Consider the following 24,894-nt stretch of genomic DNA (forward strand, 5'->3'; position numbering starts at 1 on the left):
CGTGATTTCTAAGCGGGAAATTCAAATTTGATTTTTGGTGTTAACAGGAGTTTAAATTTTAATTAAAATGGATCATTATAAATCTAAAATGCCGGATAGCGAAATAGAATGTTTACTTTTTAGCGAATTTCATCCTACAGCCGGGCCAAAAATAACATACCAGGTAATACCTAGGCCTTGGTCTGTCAAAAAGGTAATTGGGGAAGCATTTTATTAAATGTGTTAATTAAATTAGGTTCCTAAAGAATGTGTTACCAAAGAAATGTTCGACGCTTTAAGCGTTTATATAATCCCAAAACCAGAACTTAGGGGAAAACTCATGGCAGTGTAAGTTTCTTAGAATTAGGCCTACATGAGGGCTATAGGTTAATTAATGTTTCCCATTGTAGAAATGCTTTAGGTTACAAAATAATCGGGTATCCCGTTCTCATAAATGACCGCAAATACCTCAGAAATCAGCTCATATTTAACCTATGCTTTGTATGCAAAGATTTTAAGAAAACTGTTCAATATGAACCTTTGGTTAGGAAACTCAGCAACTACCTTGTAACCCTTGAGGTATAATAACATAAAAAACGAACTTAATTATTCCCAAATTAATATAATTAATTAATATAATAAAAGTTGGAATGTAATTTCCTATCAAATGAAGAGAAGAAATCGCGACTCCCTGAGATTATGACCAAAATATGTCATGATTTAAATAAAAAAGGACGTTGCTCTATATCAATAGGTATAACACCCCCCCTCCCCCCCCCCCCGGCGTAAAATTTAAGCCTAATTGCGTCGTTCAAACTGCGCAGATGACTCAAACACTATTCATTTAAAAGTAGTAAGGGTTCATCATGACCCTTTGGAAGTTTCTGATCACGATGTTCCAGTTTTTATTGAAAATAGAACATCTTTATTACCTAGTCAATGGGATCTGACTACTCAACAGGTAATGTAACATTTTAATTTAGATTAGATTTCGTTTTACGTTTTCAGGAAAGATGATGAAATTAATTATTTATTGTCGAGAATTAAGGTCGTTAACAATTTGTGTCTTTTTTCTCCCCCTTTCAAAATTTTTTTATTCAATGATTGCCTAGTGGGATTTAACAGCTTCGGAGGTACGTTATCCGCTTTCCTTTGAAGCACCCTGGGTTTTCTTAGCATTTTGCACTTCCCTTGTAGATTATTATTAGATAATTAAGCGCTAATATTTATAGTTATAAATAAATCTGTTTCTTTTCTACGTGGAATGGTGGTGTTTTAACATTACGTTAAATAGTTACCTCTACATCGTAAAATAATTTTTTCTATACTAAAACCCCAAAGATACTGCCTTATGTTGATGGATTCCGACACGTGGCTCGAATAGCGGCCGAAGCTGAAGTAGAAGTTAGCCTAGTTAAAGCTTGCGTACAAAATATGGTGTAAGAATAACCTCCCTTCCTTCCTTCCTCTCCCAACTTCCCAAGATGGTGCCGTGATCCCGGGATTGGTGGCGGATTTAGGCCTTTGCAATTAGCTAAGCAGATTCCGACGCCATCTTGGGATACTACGAACTCCTCCCCAACTTCCCAAGATGGTGCCATGATCCCGGGATTAGTGGCGGATTTAGGCCTTTGCAATTAGCTAAGCAGATTCCGACGCCATCTTGGGATACTACGAACTCCTCCCCAACTTCCCAAGATGGTGCCATGATCCCGGGATTGGTGGCGGATTTAGGCCTTTGCAATTAGCTAAGCAGATTCCGACGCCATTTTGGGATACTACGAACTCCTCCCCAACTTCCCAAGATGGTGCCATGATCCCGGGATTGGTGGCGGATTTAGGCCTTTGCAATTAGCTAAGCAGATTCCGACGCCATCTTGGGATACTACGATTGTCTATCACTTATAAAATTTTATAATTTAGATATTACGGTGTGGTTTCTATAATTCCCATCTTTCAATACGCCAATGTTTATATGCCAACCTATGAAATAAATGAATTGGCGACAAACGCGTCTCTTAGAGAAGCCGCCCTAAAATTTGTAGCCAAAGAAGGCCGTCCAGCGCCTACGTTTCGTAGCGTCTTTACTCTTTACTGTGGTTTAAGTCCAGGAACAACAGTTAGAGATCTTTGTACACGATATAATCCTCATACTCTAGGGGTTGACGAAAGGTAACGCAATAGGCCAAACAAAGGACACCCACACCCGAAAAAAACATAACTAACAATAGTTTTTAATGTTAATCTGTAGGAAATTAATTCAATTTGGGCTTCTGAAGGGTTTAATACGTCGTCTTGAAAAGTTCCCCGTCCTTTTAAACCAAAATGACGTCATAGGCAAACATAAGAACACATTGGAGAAATATTTCACCGGAACATACAGTTATGATGAAATATGTTGCAAAACAGGATTAAGCTATATTGAACTGGATGAAATTATTGAACATGATTCAAATGTTGTACTTTGTTGGAAATAAAAATAATTATTTTTAACTGGAAACTTTAATCATGTAAAAGTTCTGTCTGTTTAATATGATATTAAAATTATTTCTTTAATTATATAAGCAGTAATACAATAAAACCTGATTACAAAATTAGGCTTAGCAAGGATGATGGGGGAGGATGCGTAATCGGAGAGAAATAGGCGCGCGAACTGTGAAACCGTTCTGGTCCGGTGGGACGCCAAAAATGGGGGAGGAATACACGGAAAAATGGCCGACGAATCACGTGGACCGCCCGCCATTTTCCCGAGTATTCCTCCCCCATTTTTGGCGTCCCACCGGACCTGAACTGTTCCACAGTTCACGCGCCTAGCAATACAATATCAGATCATGTTACTAAACCCTATTTCTTCAGGAAATCTGGAAAAAACATGTTAAATTACTACTACCGCTACATCATACTCACAATCTAAAGACTTTCTACATTAATTTAATTACACCAAGTTTCAGATACTTTTATCATTATCATTTAGCAACAATTAATAAAAATGCGGAAACAATCATCAATCGAGACTAAAACTACGCCTGATTTTGGCCCCATTTTAAGTAGTCCACTTTAGTAGCTGCCACATATTCGTCAACCAGTTCTTGTACAACCTCTCTCGAACTATCTAATTCGTCTAAATTATCCTGAAACATTGGTTCTTTCTTAAATTGCTCCAAAAAGGCTTCGCGTTTACGCAGTTTATCATATTGGTTGAGAGTTCGTTCAAATAACTGTTTTTTGGAAAAGAGAAACGTTAAGTTTTCTCTCTTGAAATGTTCAAGTAACACTTAATCTTACATTAGAAATGCTGGTATGATTGGCAAGCATAAGGCCGCTAACTCTATGAGCTGTTTGAATGTAAGGTGATTTTCGGGAAAGTGCAACTTGGATACTAGCGGGACCCCATGGAATAAATTGCGCCAATTTACGTTCTCTAATACGTTGCAGGCTTTTGTGAACCTTAATTCCAAAAGTCCCCGATAAATGACTCCATGCAATTCAGTGGTGTGCGAGTCCCGTTTTTTCGGTTTCGAGCCGAGTCCGAGTATCGAAACTAATTTCTTATCGAGTATCGAGCCGAGTCTCAAAAATACTTTCGAGTATCGAGTATTTAGATAGGTCAAATTTTGTTTGTTCTTTCGAGTAATTATCGAGTAATTATCGAGTCTCAAATATTGACTTGTCGAGTAGCAATTTTGTAAATTTCTTGAAAATAACGAACGAAGATGTTTTCAATTATCTAACATCTAACTAGTTCAAAAAGATTGTTAGTGATCAATTAAACATTGAACGGGTGATTTTCAAAATAAATGATCATGAACTCATCGTCTGCTATAGTTATAAGCCTCGGACTCGAGTATTTAAAATGTTAAAAAGCTACTCGAATCTGTCTCGAGTATCTCAATGTGTTGTTATCAAGTACTCGGCTCGATACTCGAACCGAGTACTCGAACTTAACGAGTACTCGCACACCCCTGCTCCAATTGCTCTACTACTGTCTGATCTCCGAGCTACTTACTTGAGTAGGGTCAACTTCCCCTTGAATAATATTAAGAATACTAATGTAGCAATGACTGGCGTTCCTTTCGTGAGTTGTTGAGACCATCATATTCTTGGGTTGCAATAATCTCCTCATAACATCGAGAACGGTAGTTCTACGTATGTTAGCTACTTCCTGATCAGTTGTTAAAGGCGTGTAACCAGTCATAAGGAAATGCAGGCGAGGTGTGGGGATTAAGGGAGCTATTAAACCAATTAAATCGTTGTTCATGTAGCTGGGGTATCGAAGTGTCGCTGTACTAACAGACATTATTGTTGAAACCTTTGGTGGTTGGTTTTGAATTAATAAAGGGTTAGGGTTCAACTTTTAACAACAAAGGCTTAATTAGTGAGGGGACCTTACTTACCAACATGTTAATTTGAGCGAAACTGGGGTTATGAATATGTAATCGATCCGATGCTATTCGATTTAGAGCCGTATTATCTAAAACCACGACGCAATCAGAGTTTTGAATTAATCTTTTTAATGTTAAGAGTGAATTGTAAGGCTGGACAACTACGTCACTCATTTCATCTTGGTTAGGGAAGACTGAATAGGTTTCAATAAGTTTCTTGGGAAACCTAATTTTGAATCAATTTAGTGTCCAAATTGAATTTAAATCAAGCCTAACACGTACCTATCATTAAGTCTTTCAAGTATGTAAGAACCCATTCCCGATCCAGTACCACCAGCGATAGAGTGACAAAGAACGAAGCCTTCTAAACTATCGCTACCATCAGCTTCCCTGTCTATTATGTCAAAGATTTCTTCATAGAGACGTTCACCCTTTTTTTTTTTTAAAAAAAATTTAAAGTTCCCATACCCATAAAGCATTGCAAAGATCGCTTATGAAATGAAATGAAATGAAATGAAATGCATTGCCTACCTGACTATAACCAACTGCCCAATTATTGCCAGCACCACCTCCTGCTTTTGAAAGATAGATGTTTTCTGGGTTGTATAACTTGGAATAAGGGGAAGACATGATACTGTGGATGACCCTGGGTTCCAAATCCAGTAAAACAGCGCGCGGAATGTAATGTTCATCATCAGCTTGATAGAAAAACACGTCTTTCCGATCACTGCCTTCTGTTGCATATTCTTCCAAAACACCATCTGTAGATGATCATAGGCCTAAATTAATTTCGATAATTGGAAATATTATAATTTTAATATACCTGGATTAATTCCATGTTCAGCGCAAAGTTTTTTCCAAAATTCGAAGCCAACTGCGAAAATAAGCTATCATTATAAGAAGCCATGCACGACTTTTCCCGCCAAAATCATCGTAAGCCTTGGTTTGTTAAAAAGAGAACAAAACTTACTTTGATTCCCACACTGCCCCAACTGGAGCATAATCATTTCTCTCGGCATTTTGACGAATTAAAACTAATTCTAATTAGTTTACTAACCACAATTAATAAACAAAGCCAAACCGAATGAGTTCATACAATTTCGGTGATCGCAAACGTCAACTGTCAAATGTAAACACACCGCGCTTACCGGATAGAAGGTTCAACCGCTCAATTTGGCTACTTTAGAATCGGAAAGGCTGTTTCTTAGTTTCAGTAGACACAGGCTGGAGCGTCATGGTTGGGCGGTTATGCGACTTTTGGGCTAGATTCAAAATTATCTTTAATTGAAAATATTTCAACCAATCAGAGAATTTGTAAAATTGTAACATATTTTGAATTAGAGGAAAAATAGATCGCAATCGCATTTTGGACTTAAAATTTTGGAAATTTATTAACCATAAAATTTAACATTTCACGTACAATCAATAATTTAGAAAGACTTCATAATGTAAATAGGTTAAAAAACTAGGGTGACAATACTTTTTTCACCATCCACAAATAATAATAAAAGAATACTTTTATCTAGGGCCTTGGCCACCAAGAAAAAAAACAAAATAAGACTAGAAAGAGCTAAATAAAATTTACATATTTGAGAAAAGCATTTAACAAAGAGTTTAACGAGGAACCCATCCATATCCTCTAACGATATTCTTCATACAATGGAAAACAATATTTTTAAAGTTAAATCATCATTAAGGGAAACGGTGTAGTTTCATATTCATAAACAACGCTAAAGAACCAGTTTAAAAGCTTCTCTTCTTATAGTTTTACATCTATCACGTAGAGAATAGGGTTCAGATTCTCGCATTACATGAATATAACGTTTAAAAAAAAAAATTGAATAAAGCTTTCTTTTAAGACTATCAAGTCCGTAAAATTAGTGATTTTGGTTGAAAAACCAACACCCTTAACCCTTTGATCATGATCTACCAAGGTTTACACCATGTGTGCTAAGCCTAACTTTGTAACTGTCCTTATATACCAAATAGTGGGTACAAAGGTCAAGGTCACTAAAGGAAGACGACGTCCTACCGTGGCGCCATCTAGTCGGTACAGTTTTAGGTTTTTCTTTTAATATTTTGTTCAAAAACTAAATTTTTCATTCAATTTTGGTGAAAATTTGTTCGAAACACGTGATTTAAAAGGAAAAAAAACATAAACGTAACCTTTCTCTATACTTTTCCTTCAAAAATTTATCTAATCTTTGGCTAATCTAAGATTTTTCGAGCTAAAACTTGAGCCACCCATTTATTTATTTATTTTTTTTTTTTTCAAAATACCAAAACCACAAACATTACGCAAATATCACGTTTCTAACCTTTTAAAAAGTGCGCAGAAACCGAAATAAAAAGAAAAAGGAACCAGAATGAATTATCACACTAAATAAATAAAAATAAAAAAAAACTGGAAATGAATAATTTTCAAAGTTTCAAAAATAAAATTAAATAGTTTAAATATTAATACAAGTTATTTAGAATAATTATTTACAGGGATCACGCTATTTTGCTATTTTTAAAACCCCCATGTATTATTTTTAACGGATGGAAAAAGCTTTAGGTTTAAAGTTTGAATAAATTAAAAAATATTACATTTTTTTTCTTTTGTGTTGTTTGTGTGGTTGTTTTTTTGTTGCGAGAAAAATCACAGGCCTACCTAGGACATATTATATATCTTTTTGTTTTTTTCTCTCAAAAAAACCTATAAATACATTTTGGCAAAGAGTATTGGTATAGCTTATAATTCTTCTCTATTCTTACATGAGCGGCCGCTATCCAAAGACACCACCATTCTGCTGAGCTACTGGAATCACTTTCACGGAAGATACCTCAAATGAGATTTGCTGCATGTTATCTAAATTTGTGGTGCTTTTCTTGGAAGGAAATTTCTTGTGACGCTGTTGCTTTTGAAAGTGGCTTATTAGACCAGCGGGAGGCCTAATTAATTAATTACCCAAAACAAAGTTTTAATTTCGATGACGGGAGCGACGGGAGGGGGGTAGGGGTAGAGAGAGAGAGAGGGACAACTTGTTTTCCACTAACTTTTATTTTAATCCTAATTTAATTGGCTTCACTCCACTAAAACGTCGTTAAACAACAACAAAAAATACTTACTGTCTTTGCCACTTTCCAGTGGAAGGATTGAAAAACCCTTTTGGCAAAGGATTTTCACCTCTTAACCTCCGTTGATGATTTCTACCATTGGCATGCTGAGCTGCTTGAATAACGGAGGTGAAAGCTACATCGCATAGTTTGCAATATTCCTCTTCTAGACGGTGTTTTTTGTTACTTGGCTGAATTCAGATTCAGAGGGGGGGGGAAGAATAAAGAATAAACCTAAGAACAATAAACCAAGAGTACTAAGGACTATACAAATACGCATGGATCCAAGATGGCCGCCACGACATCATCCACCCCAGATATGTTGACACCCTATATACCTTTATCCAACTTTCCAGCAGGCTATGAAGGGGAAATGACCCATATCTGGGGTGGATGATGTCATGGCGGCCATCTTGGATCCATGCGTATTTGTATAGTCCTTACTACTACCAAGGTGTGTGGGCGCCTACCTCAGTTTTATTGTTATTAGGAGGGGGTGGGCCTTTAAAACCCTTCTTTTCTCTGAGTCTCTCCAAGTAAAAACGAACTTTTTTAGCGTGATTTTTGCCTTGATAGTGCGATGACGCTTGTAAGGGACTATTGAATTTGGCTTCGCACAAAAGGCAGAGCAAAGGCTTGGTCATTTCAGGAGGAACGGTTAAAGTTTCAATTGATTCTTCATTATCATTTGGTTTGGAGGAGGTTTTTTCCACCGCTTCACCACTAATTCCTACCTATTATTTTTAAGTATAAGTCTATAAAAAACGTTTCAGGGGTTGTTAATGTTAAATAGTAAAATTTGAAATACATTGGACTGATCGTTTTTAACTATGTTGGGAGCTGCGCTTGTTTCGGAAGAAGAAGAAGAAGAAGAAGAAGAAGAAGTATCACTAGTACCATTGAGGTTACTTAATTTGTTCGCTTCAATAGCGGGCTCGTTTTCTTTACTGGACTCCAAAACTTTTTGCTTCTTATTAGTGGTGGTGGTGGTTTTTGTGCCATTTATTTCTATTTTTCGTTGTTTAAAAGAACATTTGGTTCTGGGGTTTTTTGTTTGGGGGATGTAGGGTGGTAATATTCACCTGAAATGACTCTCTTATTGAGACTGATCACTTTGGCAGTGGTTATGTCACCAATTTGAGAGCTGGCAGGAATCGGGAAAGGTAGGAATGATTTCCTGACAAGTTTCCCGGCTCTTATCATGACGCTTCGATGCATAGTGTGGTGATGAGGGTGGCATTGAGGAGCCGCCGCGGCCAAGGATATAGAAAACTGAGGAGGAATAGGAGGAGGAAAAGGGTGTGGAGGAGGAAAAGGATGGCAACGAAAGCCTGGTAAGGGCGCTAAGGGAGGAAGGGGACCAGCCCCTCCCATCAGGGGAATGTGAGGTGGTAACAGAAATGGTCCATTTCCAAAGAGACCCCCTGGACGCCTTATTACTGAAAATTCATTCATTACAGTCACTTAAGAAATCACTCTTTCGTTTTTGTGGACCATTTCAAAGCTAGGGTTCATAGATATAATATTTCAGTAACTTAACTTAAATAAGATTATTTAAGTTAAAATTAATTGGCCTCAATTTACGGAACAAAAGAAGAATAAACAAATGAGACCGAGGGGACAAATACTAAACACAGTGATCTCTCAATCAACAACTCTGTTCCATTGCTTTTCTAGACCATTTCAAAGCTAGGGTTCATAGATATAATATTTCAGTAACTAAACTTAAATAAGATTATTTAAGTTAAACTTAATTGGCCTCAATTTACGAAACAAAATTAGAATAAACAAATTGGACCGAGGGGACAAATACTAAATACAGTGATCTCTCAAGACTCAAATCAACAACTCTGTTGCTTCTCTAGACCATTTCAAAGCTAGGGTTCATAGATATAATATTTCAGTAACTAAACTTAAATAAGATTATTTAAGTTATAATTAATTGGCCTCAATTTACGAAACAAAAGAAGAATAACAAATAAGACCGAGGGGCCAACTACTAAAGAAGATGATCTCAAATAAACAACTCTGGAGTCTGTTGCTTCTCTGGACCATTTCTAAGCTAAGTTTTATAGTGACAAATTTTCAGTAACTATACTTAAATAGGCGTAATTAAGTTAAAAATTAATAGGCCTCAATTAACGCGACAAAAGAAATTAATAAAGGCAACAAACACGGCCGGTCGGCCACTGAGTCAGAGTAGCTGACCATTGTTAAGCCTTGTCTACTGTCAAACCCGGCTTCATTTCAAAGATTTTACGAAACGACCACGAAAATAAATTGAATTCAAGGCTTACCTGGACCTCTCATGTCTTCTTTTAATGAGTTATATTATCCAACAAACATAATAAAACAAAAAATTAACAAAATATCACATTGCCAACATAATTTTTGCAATATAACAATGGCACAGTTTGCCACTGTCCCACGAAATGTAAAGTAAACCCGACAAGACAGAGAAGCCGGCCTATGCTTTTTTCCTCAGAAACGTCAAATGAATGACGTAAGAGGACCGTTCAATTTAACCAATCAGAAGACGGGATTACGAAACACGTGCTGTATATTGTCCAATTAGAATCGTGGAAATCCTGAGCCAATATAGAAACTTAGAAAGCAAAACAAGAAAGAGGTCGATGGATATCTTGTCAATGTCTGTCCATTTTTCTGAAAGAAATACACACTTTTGAAATAACGAAATAATTTAATTAAATTATCACATTTTATTCGGGTTTTTAAATTTATTTTCAATAATTTTTCATCAATGCTTTTCCGTGTTGTTTTTCATTTTGTTTTTGGTTTTATTTTTTAAAAGGCAGTGGTTTGCTTGTTTTTTTAAAATGTATTTTTATTTTTTTTCCTACTGACAAACATTTCACATAATGTTATGTTAATTGGCATGGCGTATAATCTTCCCATATGTGATAATTACATTTCGTTTAATTTGAATATACTGCCGGAATAAAAATTAGTAAATACCGCACAAAAAAACAAACAAAAAAACAAACAAACACGAATAAACAAATTAAAATAAAATTAAAAAAAATGTTTGTACTTTTCTCCTACCATTATGTAACATAACATAATAAAAATAGGAATTATTTTTGATTACGATTATAATGCATACATGTTTTTTTTAAAGGGAAGACTACCTTCTATCATTTGTGTATAAAATGGGGGGGGGGGAACCAAAATAAGCCTCCCCCCTCTAAAGCTATTAAAAAAAAATGTAAAACATAGCCCCCCCTCCCCCGTTTTTATATTTATATGGGGGAGGGGGATCTTCCCTTTATACTTACTGATGAACACTACCACTAATTACAATTACAACGCACATAATTACCAATTTCCATGGATGGTTGTTTATGGGTAAAAAAAACTGTAATTACTCCTAACCCTAATTAGTGTCTAAATTTAATTTAACAATGAGATCAGAAGAATTTTTATATAAAAAGTTTTTTTTCTTCAAAATTTAAATATTCAAATGAAGATAATTGTGAGATTGTTTTTGAATTTTGACGATCAGTTTTTACAGTTTTGTTTATGTTAATTAATAAGTTGTATAATTGATTATCACAGAACCGTGTAGTGCGTGTTTAAACTAGCTTCTTAAACACGACTGTCACTACAACAGCTTCATTTTTTTATATTTCTAAAAACTAAAAAATTAAATTATCTTTTTTTTTTTTTTAGTTTTTTTTTTCAGGTTGTTTATGAAAAATGCTAAAAAAAAATTGAATCTGACCAAATACAAATGGAAAATGCGTGGCAGTGTAAACTTGTGTAGGATTTTTTAGAAAAAATTCGAATTTTCTTTATTAGATCACAGTTTAAAATGATTATTTTCCGTTTAAAGGGAGTATGTCCCTGATTCACCCCGTTTATTCAAGATCTACTTCCCTTTTTCGAAAGAGGGTATTCAGAACGTAATTTTAGCAATATTACCTCTAGTTGCCACCATGATTCCCTTTTACCAGCTAAAGTGGGCGCTAGTTACCTACAGAAACAAGTTGTCCCATAGTCATAACCTACGCTGTCGCTTACCAGAGCTGATAAAATGTTTTTTTTGTTTTTTTTTTGTTTTTTTTTACATCTTTAAGGTAAAACTAAACTTCCTCTAATCTTATTTGAAAAATAAGAATAGAAAATATTATTCTTCCCTAATATATTTCGTTGGTAATTGTTTGGTTTTAGTTTTTGTATAAAAATTATTGAGCAATTAAAGAAGTTATTAAACACTGAAGAAATAATTAGTAAAAATAATTAAAATAGAAATTTTTGTATTCATTTCTTACATCTCCTTTTCCATTTGGTATTAATTTCTTGCTCCACTTTCTCGACTTTCCTGGTTTCTAAACGGTAGACGTAACAGCTGTAATTACGTAGCTCATTCTTACTCAGAATAATGAACATTTCCAAATCCATCGTTAATGTATAGTCGGAAAACTAATTAAGATAAAAAATGAATTAAATTAATTAAGAAATTATTAATTAATTTAAAAAATTATAAATTAATTTAAAAAATTATAAATTAATTTAAAAAATTATAAATTAATTAAGAAAATTATAAATTAATTAAGAAAATTATAAATTAATTAAAAAAATTATAAATTAATTAAAAATATTCAACAAACCTCGTCAAGAATCATATTTAAATCTATAGTTTTAATCAGAAACCCCGAATCACTATCATACAACTGAATACGTCCATCATTATTATGAAAAGTGGTCGGAATCCCCAAAACTCCAAATAAATCAAGTTCATTTTCGTAATCTTCTGATAAAATACTTTTCTAAAAATTAACGTAACGCAATATAATTAAAATGATATAAATTAAAATTACCAAAATTTTATTAAAAAAACAAGTCTCACATCGTGAGCGCAAATATCTTCAAAACTAAACCTCCGTTTAGAATTCCTTTGAGATATTCTTTTTCCTTGAACGAAGTTATTCAAAGGTTCAACTGGATTAATCATTCTAATTTCAAATGACGGAATAAGAGTGATATTATCATCGTTATCTTTAACGAGATTAAAGCATCTAATGGCGTGACTCGAAGTATGAATGATTCTCCCGGAATCATCAGGATGAAAGGCGATGCTGTTTGCTTTAGTAGTCGTGATCGGAAAGTCTAAAACACCGTTTTTAACCAGTTCATCTCTAGCTACTGATTTTACCTAAAAGTTACAAGTATATTTAATTAATTCTAATTAATATTTAATATAATTCACATAAATTTAATTGAAATTAAATATAAATTTACGTGAAAAGTTCCGACACTTCTCGGTGGAGTTGTAATATATTGGAATGGAAATCCACCAAAATGTAGCGTATATTCCGTGCATTTAACTTTAAAAAGTAAAGGAGGGGCTTCTTTAATGACGCAATTAACTGGAAGTCCGTGAGGATGGACACCGACCACTCCTCCATTCATTTCTTCACATGGTTCTCCCAATTTAGCGGAAAATAACATTCCCTAAATAATAATTGTAAAATTGAGTTTTTTTTTAATTATCTTAATTAAACCACTCGTTAATTAGTACCTCATCAACCATTTTATTAAAATCATAAAGTCTAACGCTGCCTGAATCAGAGGAACCCGTTCCAAGGATTAAAAGACCTTCGGAAACATTGCAATGATTGCATTCGCGACCAAATATTTCCCGATCAATTTCAAGCATTGCAATGAATTGTAAAGGGAAGACGCTAAACCACGCAATAACAACCAAAACTCTCGCTCTGCCAGTCTGCTAAAATCAATTAATTAATAGTAAATTAAATTAAATTTAAATTAAATTAATTTAAAGGAAAAGTTCAGGTAAAATAACATTAGAAATTTGAATTAATTCATTAATTAATTACAGTGTTGCATGAGGCAGGATTTAATGTTGATAATACAACAATAGTTTCCCCGTGTCTTTCCCAATCTAGGTGTCTAAATTTACTCCTTTCTGAAGGTCCGATAAAAATTGATTGAAGAAGTTTGCCATTTTCATTATCGTAAGACGTTAAAATATTTGTGGATGTTAGTGTCATGAGAAATCTCTTGTAACTCGCTGGAACTGATGTTATGAACTTTAACTGGGGAAAGAATTATTTAAAAATGAAGTAGAATGTTTAATTTTAATTTTAAATTAAGCTTACAACTTGTCCCGAAAACATGACAGCATCTTCCACCCTCCCAAATTGATTGCTCGGGTCCAGTTTGTAAAGACAAGAAGGTAAAGCGTTTTTCCCACATCTATTAATTAAGTTTTAATTTAAATACTTAAGTATATGTTGATGGAATTTAGAGATAATTAAATTAAATTAATTAAAGCTTACAAGGTGTAGCAGGTTTTAAAGTTATCAAAATATAGTTTGCCACTTGAATTATTATTAAAAGAAAGGGATTAAATGTTACATTAATTTTTTGATATAATTAAAATTAATTAATTAATTACATACTCTTCACAAGAAATGGGTTGATTAGAATGATGTTCCCATACTTTAGTGAATGTTGTGTTTTTCTAACGATAATGGATTCAAATCATGGAATGGTTTTCAAATTATAAGAGATTGAATATTAATTTGATAACTTACATCACCAACAATTTCCCTCAAAATCTTTAAGTTTAATCGATAACATGATTTGATCAATGAAGGGCCAATTTCTCTTTGGTACAAGTTATATAATATGGTTTTACGATGTTTGGCTCGCAAATTTGGCATCTCTTAAAAACGTAAGCAACTATTTGAGTGATAAGAACTAAACTATCAGCTCGGTTCTCGAGCAAAGTAACAACTTGTGATTGGGAAAACCTCTCTAGCAACAGATTGCAACAAGGAAATAGCTTTTAAGGGGTTTTATAGATTAGAATATTTGTTTTCAGTAAATGAAAGTCGCAAACATTTGTTATATATATAAACTACAAGCCTAAAACTCATTCACATGTATGTTCTGTCAAATTTGACAACTGCTAAGCCTTGGCTATATTTAAGGTATTACTATTATTACTACCACTTACCGGCTTTGGATCGCTTATTTTCATCACTTTCTTCTAGAAGGCGTTTAATCCACTATTCCAAATAATAATTAACAAATGGGGAATAATCACAAGAAAACGTGGATGGGTAGACAATAACAATCGTGCCTTTGTTTAAAAGTCATAACAAAAATTGCGAGACATTTTGGGGATTGTAGTCTCTCATTGGTCAATTCTCGGTAGTTTCTCTGATACTTTGAGGTTAGCTTGTCGTATATTGGCCGTGGGTTTAAATAGATTGCGTTTGTAAGGTTATAGTGTGTTAGAAACGTCTGTCCCCTCCTCCCCGGCGAAAGTTTTTGGATAAGAGAAGCAGCACCTCTCTCCTTTTGACTGTACTAGTCTCTACGAGAAGATACTATGGAGCGTCAGTTGCCCATAATTTTAGAAGTGCACCAAATGAAACATGAAATTTTGAAGAGTGGCTAAAAATGCGCCTCTTTTTAGGGTAGAAATTAAATAAAATGCGAATATTGCGGAAAAAGATTACAATAAACAAACTAAGTAGCAATATTTTGGGGTTAAAACCTACCCAATTTAATAATATTTTGGAAAAGGGGGAAATTTACTCAGTTGATAAATTTAGTTATCCAGGTAAGTTGAGAAAACTTTTTGAAAGTTGTTTGTTTATACTTTTCCAGTGATCAGTGAGATCAGATCTTGGTGAAAATGATTTCACTTATGAAATTCTTTTAAATTATTCAACCAAAACTGCGTTTCAAATAACATGACAGATCCTAATATATGAACACAAACTATTATCCTATGACAAATTCTGTTTATTGCAAACCCATTTTGCTTTTCTTTTCTCAAAATTAATCTGAATCCCCTTATCCCTATGTCATGATGAAACGTTTGCTACCTTTGCTACTTTGACGCACATTTTAAAAGATTTCCTTCATTCCCTTTCAAATAAAAAAACGAGGGAAAATATAGGATATTTTCGAGAGTTTTCAGAAAGAAAATCGTATGGTAGCAAAAAAATGCCTTATAAGCGAAAGTCAAAAAAAAAAAAAAATGAGGCAGCAGGCGAGATTACACAAAGCTCAAAGCCGAGAAAAAAGCTGAAAAAGCGCGCCATATGTTGGCGCGTACCTACAAACATTAAATACGATTCTGATAAATGATCCAATCCACCTCTACCACCGTGTAAAAGTAACCTAACAAGAATAAGTATAGACTCTACCATTAACTACTTGCGGAGAAACCAACACGCTGGGGTGGGAGGCCGTCCTCTTAGGGCCAACCAAGAGGCAACGCCAGACGGAGTTCACCCGATTTCACTACACTCGAGCTGCCTCTAGCGGTTTCTCTAGGCGCCAGGGAAATAACCCAAGAAGGTGACCTTCCCCGCTCCTGTGGTCTTTACTTCTCTACTGAATCTATATCACTTAAACGTGATGGCACCATGTTTACACCTGCATAACAAAATTAACACACCTTAAAGGAAACTTAGGATCTTACTTATCATTATAATACCACTCGTAACCATCGTAGATCCCGCAAAAGGGGAAAAGAGATGGGTCTGGGAGTGAAAAAAAAAGGGGGATTTTTACTTTTTTTATTTTCCATCTTCCGGGCTTCGGATGACTTTCCAAATTTTCCGGCGGCGCGGCCAGGTTCTCTAGGTACAGTACTTTTGCTCGCTCGGTTTTTGATATCCAGAGAGAGCAATCGATTGTAAAAAAGGCGCTAAACTAAACGAGCGATGGGTGTGAAAAAATACCATACCAAACGGTATTTTAAAGATTTCCTTGCAAAAAAAAAAAAAAAAAAAAAAAACCGATCTCACCAAAGTTTAGGTAAAGGAGAGCCAAAAAAGAATAAATAGAAAGGCGATAAATGTATAAGTCTTGTATATTTTGAAAGGGAGAATGGAGGAAAATAGATTTCAAAAGAAATATGTTGCCGCTGATTATGGTATAGCATGTATGCAATGCTTTCGAACAAAGTTTCAATATGGGGAATTTATTTTAGGCCATTTGGGGAATTTTTTAGAGAGACAAAGTTTAGCCATGGATTTTCTAGTTCTAAAAGAACCATTAATTCTTTTAATTTCCGTATAAAATTATTGGTAAATTAGTTAACCCAATAAATATAGTTTTATTGAACTCCAAATTATCTAGCCCCCTCCCCCCCTACCCCCAGAATTCAGGTCTAATTTTGGTCTATTTGCCAACCAACGAAGGAAAATAAATTGTAACTTCGACATTCCCAATCCCGAAGGGTTCCCCCCTCAAAAAAAAAAAAATATGATCGAAAATTTAAGTCTCGTTTCTTTCATTACGAAGCGAGGAACCAATAAGGGGGGGGGGGGCTACGGAAAATGGTACAGCGAATATTGGTCGTTGCCTTCAAATAAGAAAGAAAATTGTGTTTGACTAGATGCCGTTTAACTTCTAAAATACACTTTTGGGTCGCCCTGAACCCCCTTTTCTCATTATTTCAGGGTCGTGGTCTAGTTTAGGCTTAGTACGAAATAAAAAAAACGAAATAAAAAGCCAAAGGGAACTAACAGGAAAAATAAGTCAAATATTGGATCAGCCTTTTTTCTTCATTTATTTCTTTCTAGTTCATTAGGTCCTTTTTTCTTTTTATTTTTACTATCTCCATCTTAAACAATTTTTTTCTTCGTCTCATCTTGAGGAGCTTGTTTCCCACCATCCTTTAGGGAATAATCGATGGTCAAAATCCATAATTTGAAGTCGTATTTTATTTATACTGATTTTTTTACTGATTTTCCAAATTGGATTTGTCAATGTTTCACGGAGCTCCAAAATTAATTATTTTTAAACCTAAATTATTTGAGCTCTGATTGATGACGAATCAAGTACTTGGTACCTTTAGACCTAGGACAATTCTATTTAAAACTCTCTCAAATAATTTTCTCGTAACTTTAAAAATGCCAGAATTCTGACGTCCCAATTCCAAATTATGTTGCTTTGAAATTTTAGTTGCGTTTCATTTCATATATTCTAAGTAAGCTTTAAAATTTTAAAAGCTTTTGATGGAAAACAATTAAAACGGAATCGGCGCTGGCCATTAGCGATTGGGTGGGTGGGGGAGGGGAGGGGGAAAGCCCCAACACTTATTCCCTCTTACAAACTTGGCCACCAAGTCGATGGTTGTAAACGATAATAATAGAGAAGTCTATGGCTTCAATAATTGCTCGGGAAAGCCAAACACGTTTAGGGCTTCCCAACAATTACAAGCCTAATTCGAACCGACGCTTTCAGTTTGAACGCGGCACTCGCTCCTCTAGTGTTCTCTTTACTCTCTCTCTCTCTCCTCTTCTCAAAACCACACTCTACCTTTTCCCAAAATTGAGAACCTGCCCTTAAAAGGGAGGAGGGAGGGGGTGGTAAGAAACGGAAAAGTCTTTCCAAAATTAGCCCCATCTCCAATTACGCCAACTAAATTTTGTACATGCTAGGGAATAAGGTGTTATAGACCAAGGCTTAGGAATTTATGAGATAACAACCGTATCTTAGAGTCAAAGTTAAGTATCTTCCAAAGTTACGGTAAAGTTTTTAAGAGAAACGTGGAAATTCTAGAAGCCGAACTTCCAGGGATAAAACTGATAATGTATTTCCTACCTGCCCCTGTAGAACGTTAACCCGCAATACACCGGTGTACGACATTTTTATAAAATTCATATCTTCCTTAATTATGTACCGATTTAGTTGATCTTAAAATCAAAATGAAGCTAAAATTATGCTCTACGTGTATTTTTAAACACTTGACACTAGACACTGTAACTTCAGTGATATTCGAATGTTGCTAAAAAGCCTAGTTACTTCCTTTTGCACCTTAGTTTTGGCATATAAATCTTGTTGCCTTTTGTTTCTGCTTCCTTTCTTTCCCTCTATTCCCTGGTTTATGGTGAACACTTTCGCCTGCATCCTCCGTGGGCGCGCGAAACACTTTCAAAAACGAAATTCGAAGCTAGCAACCCGTGACGTCACGCTGACGCTTTTAAACCTTAGCTAGATTATCTCTGTAGTTGGCCAATCAGGGAGGGGATTTCGATCTCGCGGGAAATGTCGTTGAAAACCAATTAGGCCTTTTTAAAAGTATATTATCCGATATTACCCCTTTTCCTTATTCTCTCCTGAATTTGTTTTTGATTTTTTTTTACTTTTATTTCCCGCGCCTTTCTTTGAAATTGGCGGGAAAGGGAATGCGCTTTTGGTTTTAAGCTTATTACAAATTAGGGCAGGAAGTACAAACTCTAGAGTAAAACCGGGGTAATCCTAGAGTAGATAGATGAGACTGTAATAATATCAGCGGCGTTGTCCCAGTTGGCTCTAAGGCGATTTTGGATTGGAGGTGGAGCTGAGAGCTTGAAAAGAGTATTTTAGGAGTAAATCGTTGCTCAGACGGTGTTTTTAAACTTAAGTATAGGGACCCTAGGGGCCCAAGAAGGATTCAAATCTGTCTTAATGACAATTTCACTTTGGAGTATCATAACGCCTCTGGTTTAATAGGATATATTTTATTTTAATTGCTTAAATTATAATCGTGTTTCAATGACTTTATTTCAAATCGTTTTAATGGCTTGAATTTTTGGTAATGTTATGGTGAGATTAGTGTTAACTATGATTCAATAAATCTAAAATACTTCCCTAAATTAGACCCTTTACATGAAAACCTCCCAAATTTAGACCCTTTACATAAAAACCTTCCCAAATTTTAGACTATTTTCATCAGATCCTTCCTCTACACGTAAGTCCTACTTGCATTCCCCTCCTAACACAACCTTCACGCTAGGAGAAATCCCCATACAGTCTAGGGGATACGTGGCTTAAGTTACCGTTGCTGGTTCAAGCTAAGCAACTCGTACCAATCATCCAATCCCATCTGCAGCGGGAGAAAACATTAACAATATCTTTAGCTTCCCTCCCTCTCTCTCATTCTGCAAATTGAGCATCGCGTCTCTCATATTCCATAACAGGCGGGACGAACGAGATCTTGTAATCGAAAAGTGGCTGAACCTGCATTGCATGCTTATCCACTTAATGGCTTTGGTGAACGAAAAACTCTGGATTGAGTTACATTCTTAATTTTTATCGTCTGCTAATTCGTCTCGAGATTTTTATGATTTTCTATAGAATGTCACGTTCCAGCGTTTGAAGGATTAATTACGAAATAATGCTAGGAATTAGTTACACTTAATGCGAAAATAAGAGTACGATTTTACTGTAGAAGATTTAATTCCTGGTTTTCTTTGAAAAAGAACTCGGTTGTTAAAGTTTATTTTCCGTTTTATATTTAAAGAAAAGGTGAAAATCCCCCGTCCCCCCTCTTTTCAAACTTCAAAGCCTCTAGGCGTAAAATTTATCCAAACAACTTTGATTGATAGGGGATAACTTTATCTTTTACCTTTTGTGCCTAGACAATCAAATTGTCAAAAACGATCAGCCTCTGAAAATTCTAGACATCAGCGAAATAGTCATCCCTATTAAGCCTAAAACGGAATAACCGAGGGGGTAATCACCAATAAAATGCGACGCTATTTTGAACGGTTAGGTGTGTTTTGAATATGTTCAACTGAAGTTTATATTTAAAATCAGTACAAAACAAATTTCATGGTTTCCCCCTCGAAAATTCTCCGCATCTCGTGTGTCGTCAGGCCTAAACGATAATAAGTCTTCTATTACCTCCGTGTCTCCCGCCATTTCTGCTTAAAATCCTTCCACTATCCCGCTATTTTTCCATACATTAAGACTCTTCCATCGTCTTTATTTCCGAGCGCAGTTTCGGACGGTTCAATCCCCAACGTAAATCCCTTGGATTTCAGGTCAATTCGCGCCCAAATCCCTGTTTCAGTTTCCCGCCCATTTTTCCCGCCTTTCTCATTTTCATCTATATCTCTTTTCCTATATATGTATGTATATACTCCTCTTCTTTATCAGCAAACTTCGTTCGTTTTGAGATAGTTAATGAAATGAAAGCGGGGAATCGGGGTTAGTTTATTAAAGGGATTAATACAGCGCTTCCGTTTTAAAACTGTATTCATAAGGTCCTAGTGAACCGCTGTTTTCGATGCCATTACCAAATTTGGGTGATCAGAAGTAAATTAATACAAAGTAATGAAAATATAGATTTACAAACTGTGATTTTATTTTCTACAAAAATACCCAGTGCATTATTATATGTATTTATTTATATTTTTATTTTCGTTTTTCCTTCTGTATATAGTTTCTTATTTCTGTATATAGTTTCTTATTTTTTGGGGGCATAGAAAATCTTTAGGACCACGATGATCGTTTAAGGGACCCCCTTGCACTTTACTGGCTGGAGGAAGGGCCTTTTTTTCTGCTCAAACATTAAGAAAAGGGTAGAATGTAGTTGGGCCTTTAGCAATTTATCATGGATAGTATAGAGATGTCGATATAAAAAGTTTCCTGTTTTATTTTTTTTTACTCTTTTGCGTGAATAATGCTTTATTTTTATACATTATCCCCCCAAAAGATTTCTTTCTTCAACTTGATATTATATACTTTAATGTCGAATTGATTTATTTTTAAACTTTTGATATTGATAAAATAATTTATAAGAATCCAATTTCTTCAACCAAAAAAAGGAAATAAATTACCCATTCCAATTTTAACTTTAATTTGAATGATTTAAAGTTTATTAACTGGAGTAACGTAATCTTTAATTGATAATTAAAGTAAATATACTTTATTTATTTATTTATTTACTTATTTATTTATTTATTTATTTACTTATTTATTTATTTATTTATTTATTTATTTATTTATTAAGAAAAATGTTACTCTAGATTTTTTTTAAATTTAAATCATAACTTTTTTATAGTGGCACTTTTGTCAAAATGTCATATAACATTTTCGAGTCCAAAAACGCAAAGAAAAGTCACTGCAAATTTTGTGTTTGTTATTTTTCCAGTACACTTTAAAAGTTTGGTAGACATTATAAACCTTTTTTGCTCTATTCAAAGTGATAGTGACAGTGTTATAAAGACCGAGTTGGTAGAAAGAAATCCCCGAGGGTTAACCCCTTTAAAAAATCGGGAACAAAAGTGTTTCTCTGGAGAGAATGATAAATTCTACTTAATGGGATGCGAGACTTTAGTTCCTAAGTTCTACTTGAGAATGAAAAAAAAATAAGGATCTAAAGAAGTTCTTTGAGAGAGCCTCACTTATATTAGGCCATGATTGATCACCAAGCTCTATTTTAAAAGAAGCAAGAGGGAGTGTAGGTGTAAGAATGGATGCTCTCTTGGTAATGTGGATGGGTGTATGATCAGCCAATGATATTTCAGGATCTTCCATCTTCTAATTTGTTCTCCGGGGTTTATTGTTTTAAGAGAACTTTGCTTAAAAAAGACGGTATCAAAAGTAAATAGAAATAATAATAAGTAAGAAAGTACGCCTTGTAAGTTAGGCTTATCTCGTCTCAGGATTCGTGGAGGGGAGTAACTTGAAGAAATGAGTCTGTCGTCTGCTACATTACATTTTTTGGACTTTTGGGTGGATTAAAACAATTATCACTGTCATACCGACGGGAGTTCTAGTTTTTGCAGTTTTAATTAGCCTTACTAACTATCCAAAAAACCTCTGTAGTATTTTCTATTGAAAATGAGCTAACAAACATTTGTGGTGTGATAAATATAATTTTCAAATTTATTTCGTAACACTTTTATGATCAATCCTTTTATATAAGTACTTTATATTGAGAGCAAAGGCTTAGTGTTTATATACAATTTAAGCCTTTTCCGAGGAAACAACCAAGCCGACTTCTTATTTTTTTTTTCCTTTTTCCTTCTCAAGTCAAGATTAGTTTTCTCGAGGGTTTTCCTACTTCTTACAGTTTAGGTCAATGAACATTTACTTTTTTTTTATTTTGAGATCCTGTTCCCCGGAAATCGATAGTACTCGGAAATGACGTCATAGGATTATCCCTCCTTAGTTGGGTGAGAATTAAAGGAACAGTGTAAAATAAAAAAAATATACGTAACCTTTCCACTAATAGCTTTAAAGTGAACTAAACTAATTTTAAAGAAAAATATGAAATTTATTGATAGTTTTAAATTAATTCGTGAAGTATAGAAGAGATATTGAGCCTAAATTAAATGCAGACTAGATTTCGTTCCGTGTAATGTCATCTTCCCTTTTAATACAAATAGAAATTGCATTTTTTTCCCGCACTTATTTTTTATTTATTTTTATTTTGGTCCTAAATCCAGGAAATCTTTATCGAAAAGATGGGCCCCATACTCGAAAAGTACCCTAAATATTTTTTGTGGGTCAAAATCAGTTATCTTTACCTCCCCCCTTCTTCTAAGCATACTACGGAAGGTGTTAATGCAGTTTCCTATTTTTCTTTTTTCTTTATTTTTTTTAAGAATACGAAAAAAGGCGGGAACCACATTTTTTGGCGGGAAATATTTTTTTTCTTTTTCGAAATGGTTGTTTTGTCAGAGATTGTGTCTGGAATGTCTAATAGCCAAGAAGTAATGGACGGTAGTTCATACCACGTTGAGAATACAGTGAAAACCAGACTTAAGAATGAGTGCAGCACAGTACAGTTCAGTTCTCTTAAAGTTTTTTAATACTTTACCATTTTTACTCGAGTAATATTTTAGTTTGAAAAAAAAAATGCAAATGTTTTGAAGATTGAAGTTGCTATAGATATAAGCCTTGGTTTTAGACTTTTAGTCGCGTTGAATTTTGTAACTGAATTGAAAAGTAAGCTACATTACTTTTGGTTACGTAGGTTTTTTTTTCACCCACTAGCGGACGTGGTCATTGGGAGGATTTTATTATCGGACCCTACGTGGACAGATTGCTTTTATTTCTGTATTTTTTTTATTCCTAGTGACTTGCAGCTTTTATACCACCGTCGTACCATAAACAGTATTTTTTGTGGCTTTCTATAAGCAGTAAAACCACCCCCTAACACTGCACCTTGACCAGTGGCTAGCTTTGAAGGATCTGTTCGCATTTAGGTAGAGTTTTGTATCTATTTTTTTTCTGTGTAAACTAAAACTAGTTTTGGCGAGTTCACCAAAGTTGAGAGAAAAAAAACGTGATTGAAATTTGCAATTTACACTTCTTCGCAAAGACACAAAACACAACGTACAGCTATCGTAAATGTTTGTTAAACCTAGGCCTTTGCAACTTAGGGCTGTTTTTTTTATCTTGTAACTTAATTTTGTTTAGAAATATATCGTATAGATCTTACAGATGTTTAGGAAAATTTCTACTGATAAAATTCGTGAATGGAATGATTCGATTTATCTATCCTTTTCCTACTACTGTATTTTATTCAGTCCGTCGCATTACGTAAGTTTCTAGGAACTTCGGGAAGGGAAGCTCGGATAAAGGACCTCAATCTCATTTGAAATATATATATAAAAAAAACGGTCCCCGACATCTTTCGACGAAATCTTTATAAATTCAATTTTAAAATAAGACCTAGTAACTAAATTGAAGAATATAAAAAAGCCTAAAAGTAAAATCCCACTCTGAATACCGAATACATTTTGAAAATACACTAATAGTAATACCAGCCAATGAACTCTGTAATTTCTAAAGAGGACCAATGAAGGGCAGCTCCCTCCTAAGTCCATAATAGTCTCTAGAGTCCTTATTTTCCAGCAAGGTCCCTAATCTACCCTAAAATTTGTATTTGGCCCTTATAGAGCACCATATCAGAAACACCCTGTATAGCGAAAGATGTAATGTAAAATTATGATTTCTAATGTTCTTCAAACGTACAGTGTGTTCTTTGGTACGTACTCTCATAGAGTAGATTTGGTTTCGATTACTATTTTAGTCAGTAGGGCGGTCGCCCACTCTCCAATATGTCTTGTTCCAACACCATTTTCCCTTTGTCTATAATGCCCGTAGTTTTATATACGAGTACCAAGTCGCATTTGTAAAGCAAATCTCAAATTTTCCCGGTTTCTCTCTCTCTCTCTCTCTCTCTCTCTCTCTCTCTCTCTCTCTCTCTCTCTCTCTCTCTCTCTCTCTCTCTCTCTCTCTCTCTCTCTCTCTCTCTCTCTCTCTCTCTCTCTCTCTCTCTCAGAGGTATAGCTATGTTCGTGCCTTATGTCGAGGCGCGGGACGTTTTTCCCGCCCACCCAAGTATGGGTGTAGAGTTTGAGAAAAAGACATTATAAAGAGGGCGCCTAAAGAAATGGTTACATTTTATGGGCTTTTCCCGCGATAGCTTCCTCGCCCTCCCCCCTCGCCTCCCCCTGTTTTCTCATTCAAGACTCGCACGAGCGTTGGGAGCCGAAGAAAAAAAATATGCCTCGTGAGTTCCATTCCGAATACAACGAGAGTTAGTTCGTTTTATTTTAAGCCTTTTGAAAGAAAAAGAAGTTTTTTACGGGTTCTTGGATTGATGTTACGTGGATTGACGGAGGTAATGCTTGGT

The 24,894-nt window shown here is 34.8% G+C and overlaps 4 protein-coding genes across 8 annotated transcripts; 1 reads left to right on the forward strand and 3 right to left on the reverse strand.

Moving 5' to 3' along the window:
- The first annotated feature begins 23 nt into the window (after positions 1-23).
- On the forward strand, positions 24-2,472 carry Nprl2 (Nitrogen permease regulator-like 2). Of its 2 annotated transcripts, XM_089857931.1 has the most exons (9): positions 24-163; positions 236-327; positions 390-558; positions 625-733; positions 804-940; positions 1,092-1,112; positions 1,321-1,418; positions 1,903-2,151; positions 2,231-2,472. In XM_089857931.1, the coding sequence occupies exons 1-9, from the start codon at positions 68-70 to the stop codon at positions 2,454-2,456; spliced, it is 1,197 nt and encodes a 398-aa protein (XP_089714057.1). In that variant the 5' UTR covers positions 24-67; the 3' UTR covers positions 2,457-2,472. The 2 variants fall into 2 exon arrangements, with proteins under 2 accessions (XP_089714057.1, XP_089714058.1); XM_089857932.1 differs by lacking the exon at positions 1,092-1,112.
- A 33-nt stretch (positions 2,473-2,505) lies between these two features.
- LOC149709816 (tubulin gamma-1 chain) lies at positions 2,506-5,525 on the reverse strand. Its single transcript, XM_089857928.1, has 8 exons — positions 5,332-5,525; positions 5,185-5,235; positions 4,893-5,122; positions 4,644-4,792; positions 4,374-4,587; positions 3,986-4,288; positions 3,265-3,426; positions 2,506-3,197 (listed from the first exon to the last, which is right to left on the reverse strand). The coding sequence occupies exons 1-8, from the start codon at positions 5,378-5,380 to the stop codon at positions 3,000-3,002; spliced, it is 1,356 nt and encodes a 451-aa protein (XP_089714054.1). The 5' UTR covers positions 5,381-5,525; the 3' UTR covers positions 2,506-2,999.
- Positions 5,526-5,725: 200 nt separating this feature from the next.
- On the reverse strand, positions 5,726-9,899 carry LOC149709817 (uncharacterized). Of its 2 annotated transcripts, XM_089857934.1 has the most exons (6): positions 9,758-9,899; positions 8,543-8,899; positions 8,269-8,468; positions 7,931-8,194; positions 7,473-7,651; positions 5,726-7,295 (listed from the first exon to the last, which is right to left on the reverse strand). In XM_089857934.1, exons 1-6 carry the CDS (start codon positions 9,768-9,770, stop codon positions 7,130-7,132), a joined length of 1,179 nt encoding a protein of 392 aa, XP_089714060.1. In that variant the 5' UTR covers positions 9,771-9,899; the 3' UTR covers positions 5,726-7,129. The 2 variants fall into 2 exon arrangements, with proteins under 2 accessions (XP_089714060.1, XP_089714059.1); XM_089857933.1 differs by lacking the exon at positions 9,758-9,899 and having other exon boundaries at positions 8,543-9,614.
- Positions 9,754-14,672, reverse strand: LOC149709818 (DDB1- and CUL4-associated factor 17-like). 3 transcript variants are annotated; one of them, XM_089857922.1, is made up of 12 exons: positions 14,467-14,671; positions 14,042-14,172; positions 13,907-13,968; positions 13,784-13,825; positions 13,604-13,700; positions 13,322-13,540; positions 13,003-13,209; positions 12,723-12,935; positions 12,331-12,636; positions 12,092-12,250; positions 11,753-11,903; positions 9,754-10,124 (listed from the first exon to the last, which is right to left on the reverse strand). In XM_089857922.1, coding segments are annotated over exons 2-12 (1,587 nt in total). In that variant the 5' UTR covers positions 14,171-14,172; positions 14,467-14,671; the 3' UTR covers positions 9,754-10,122. The 3 variants fall into 3 exon arrangements, with proteins under 3 accessions (XP_089714048.1, XP_089714047.1, XP_089714046.1); XM_089857921.1 differs by lacking the exon at positions 9,754-10,124 and having other exon boundaries at positions 10,161-11,903; positions 13,003-13,206; positions 14,467-14,672; XM_089857920.1 differs by lacking the exon at positions 9,754-10,124 and having other exon boundaries at positions 10,161-11,903.
- Positions 14,673-24,894: the final 10,222 nt, after the last annotated feature.

This window comes from Phalangium opilio, unplaced genomic scaffold (assembly GCF_054372755.1).
Source record: "Phalangium opilio isolate 3A_F unplaced genomic scaffold, DU_Popi_V2 ptg000011l_1, whole genome shotgun sequence".
NCBI lineage: Eukaryota > Metazoa > Arthropoda > Arachnida > Opiliones > Phalangiidae > Phalangium > Phalangium opilio.

Bases quoted from the DNA above. Each gene is read 5' to 3' on its own strand.
- LOC149709817 (XM_089857933.1), bottom strand. From the start codon at position 8,915: ATGAATGAATTTTCAGTAATAAGGCGTCCAGGGGGTCTCTTTGGAAAT. The intron at 8,195-8,268 runs GTATTTCAAATT...TAAAAATAATAG, and splicing joins TTAAAAACGATCAGTCCAAT to GTAGGAATTAGTGGTGAAGC. The intron at 7,652-7,930 runs GTAGGCGCCCAC...ATCTGAATTCAG, and splicing joins CTAATAACAATAAAACTGAG to CCAAGTAACAAAAAACACCG.
- LOC149709818 (XM_089857920.1), bottom strand. From the start codon at position 14,170: ATGCCAAATTTGCGAGCCAAACATCGTAAAACCATATTATATAACTTG. The intron at 13,826-13,906 runs GTATGTAATTAA...TAATAATTCAAG, and splicing joins CAACCCATTTCTTGTGAAGA to TGGCAAACTATATTTTGATA. The intron at 13,701-13,783 runs GTAAGCTTTAAT...CTTAATTAATAG, and splicing joins TTTAAAACCTGCTACACCTT to ATGTGGGAAAAACGCTTTAC.
- LOC149709816 (XM_089857928.1), bottom strand. From the start codon at position 5,380: ATGCCGAGAGAAATGATTATGCTCCAGTTGGGGCAGTGTGGGAATCAA. The intron at 5,236-5,331 runs GTAAGTTTTGTT...TTATTTTCGCAG, and splicing joins GGGGCAGTGTGGGAATCAAA to TTGGCTTCGAATTTTGGAAA. The intron at 4,588-4,643 runs GTACGTGTTAGG...ATTCAAAATTAG, and splicing joins CTTGAAAGACTTAATGATAG to GTTTCCCAAGAAACTTATTG.
- Nprl2 (XM_089857931.1), top strand. From the start codon at position 68: ATGGATCATTATAAATCTAAAATGCCGGATAGCGAAATAGAATGTTTA. The intron at 559-624 runs GTATAATAACAT...ATATAATAAAAG, and splicing joins ACTACCTTGTAACCCTTGAG to TTGGAATGTAATTTCCTATC. The intron at 941-1,091 runs GTAATGTAACAT...ATGATTGCCTAG, and splicing joins GGGATCTGACTACTCAACAG to TGGGATTTAACAGCTTCGGA.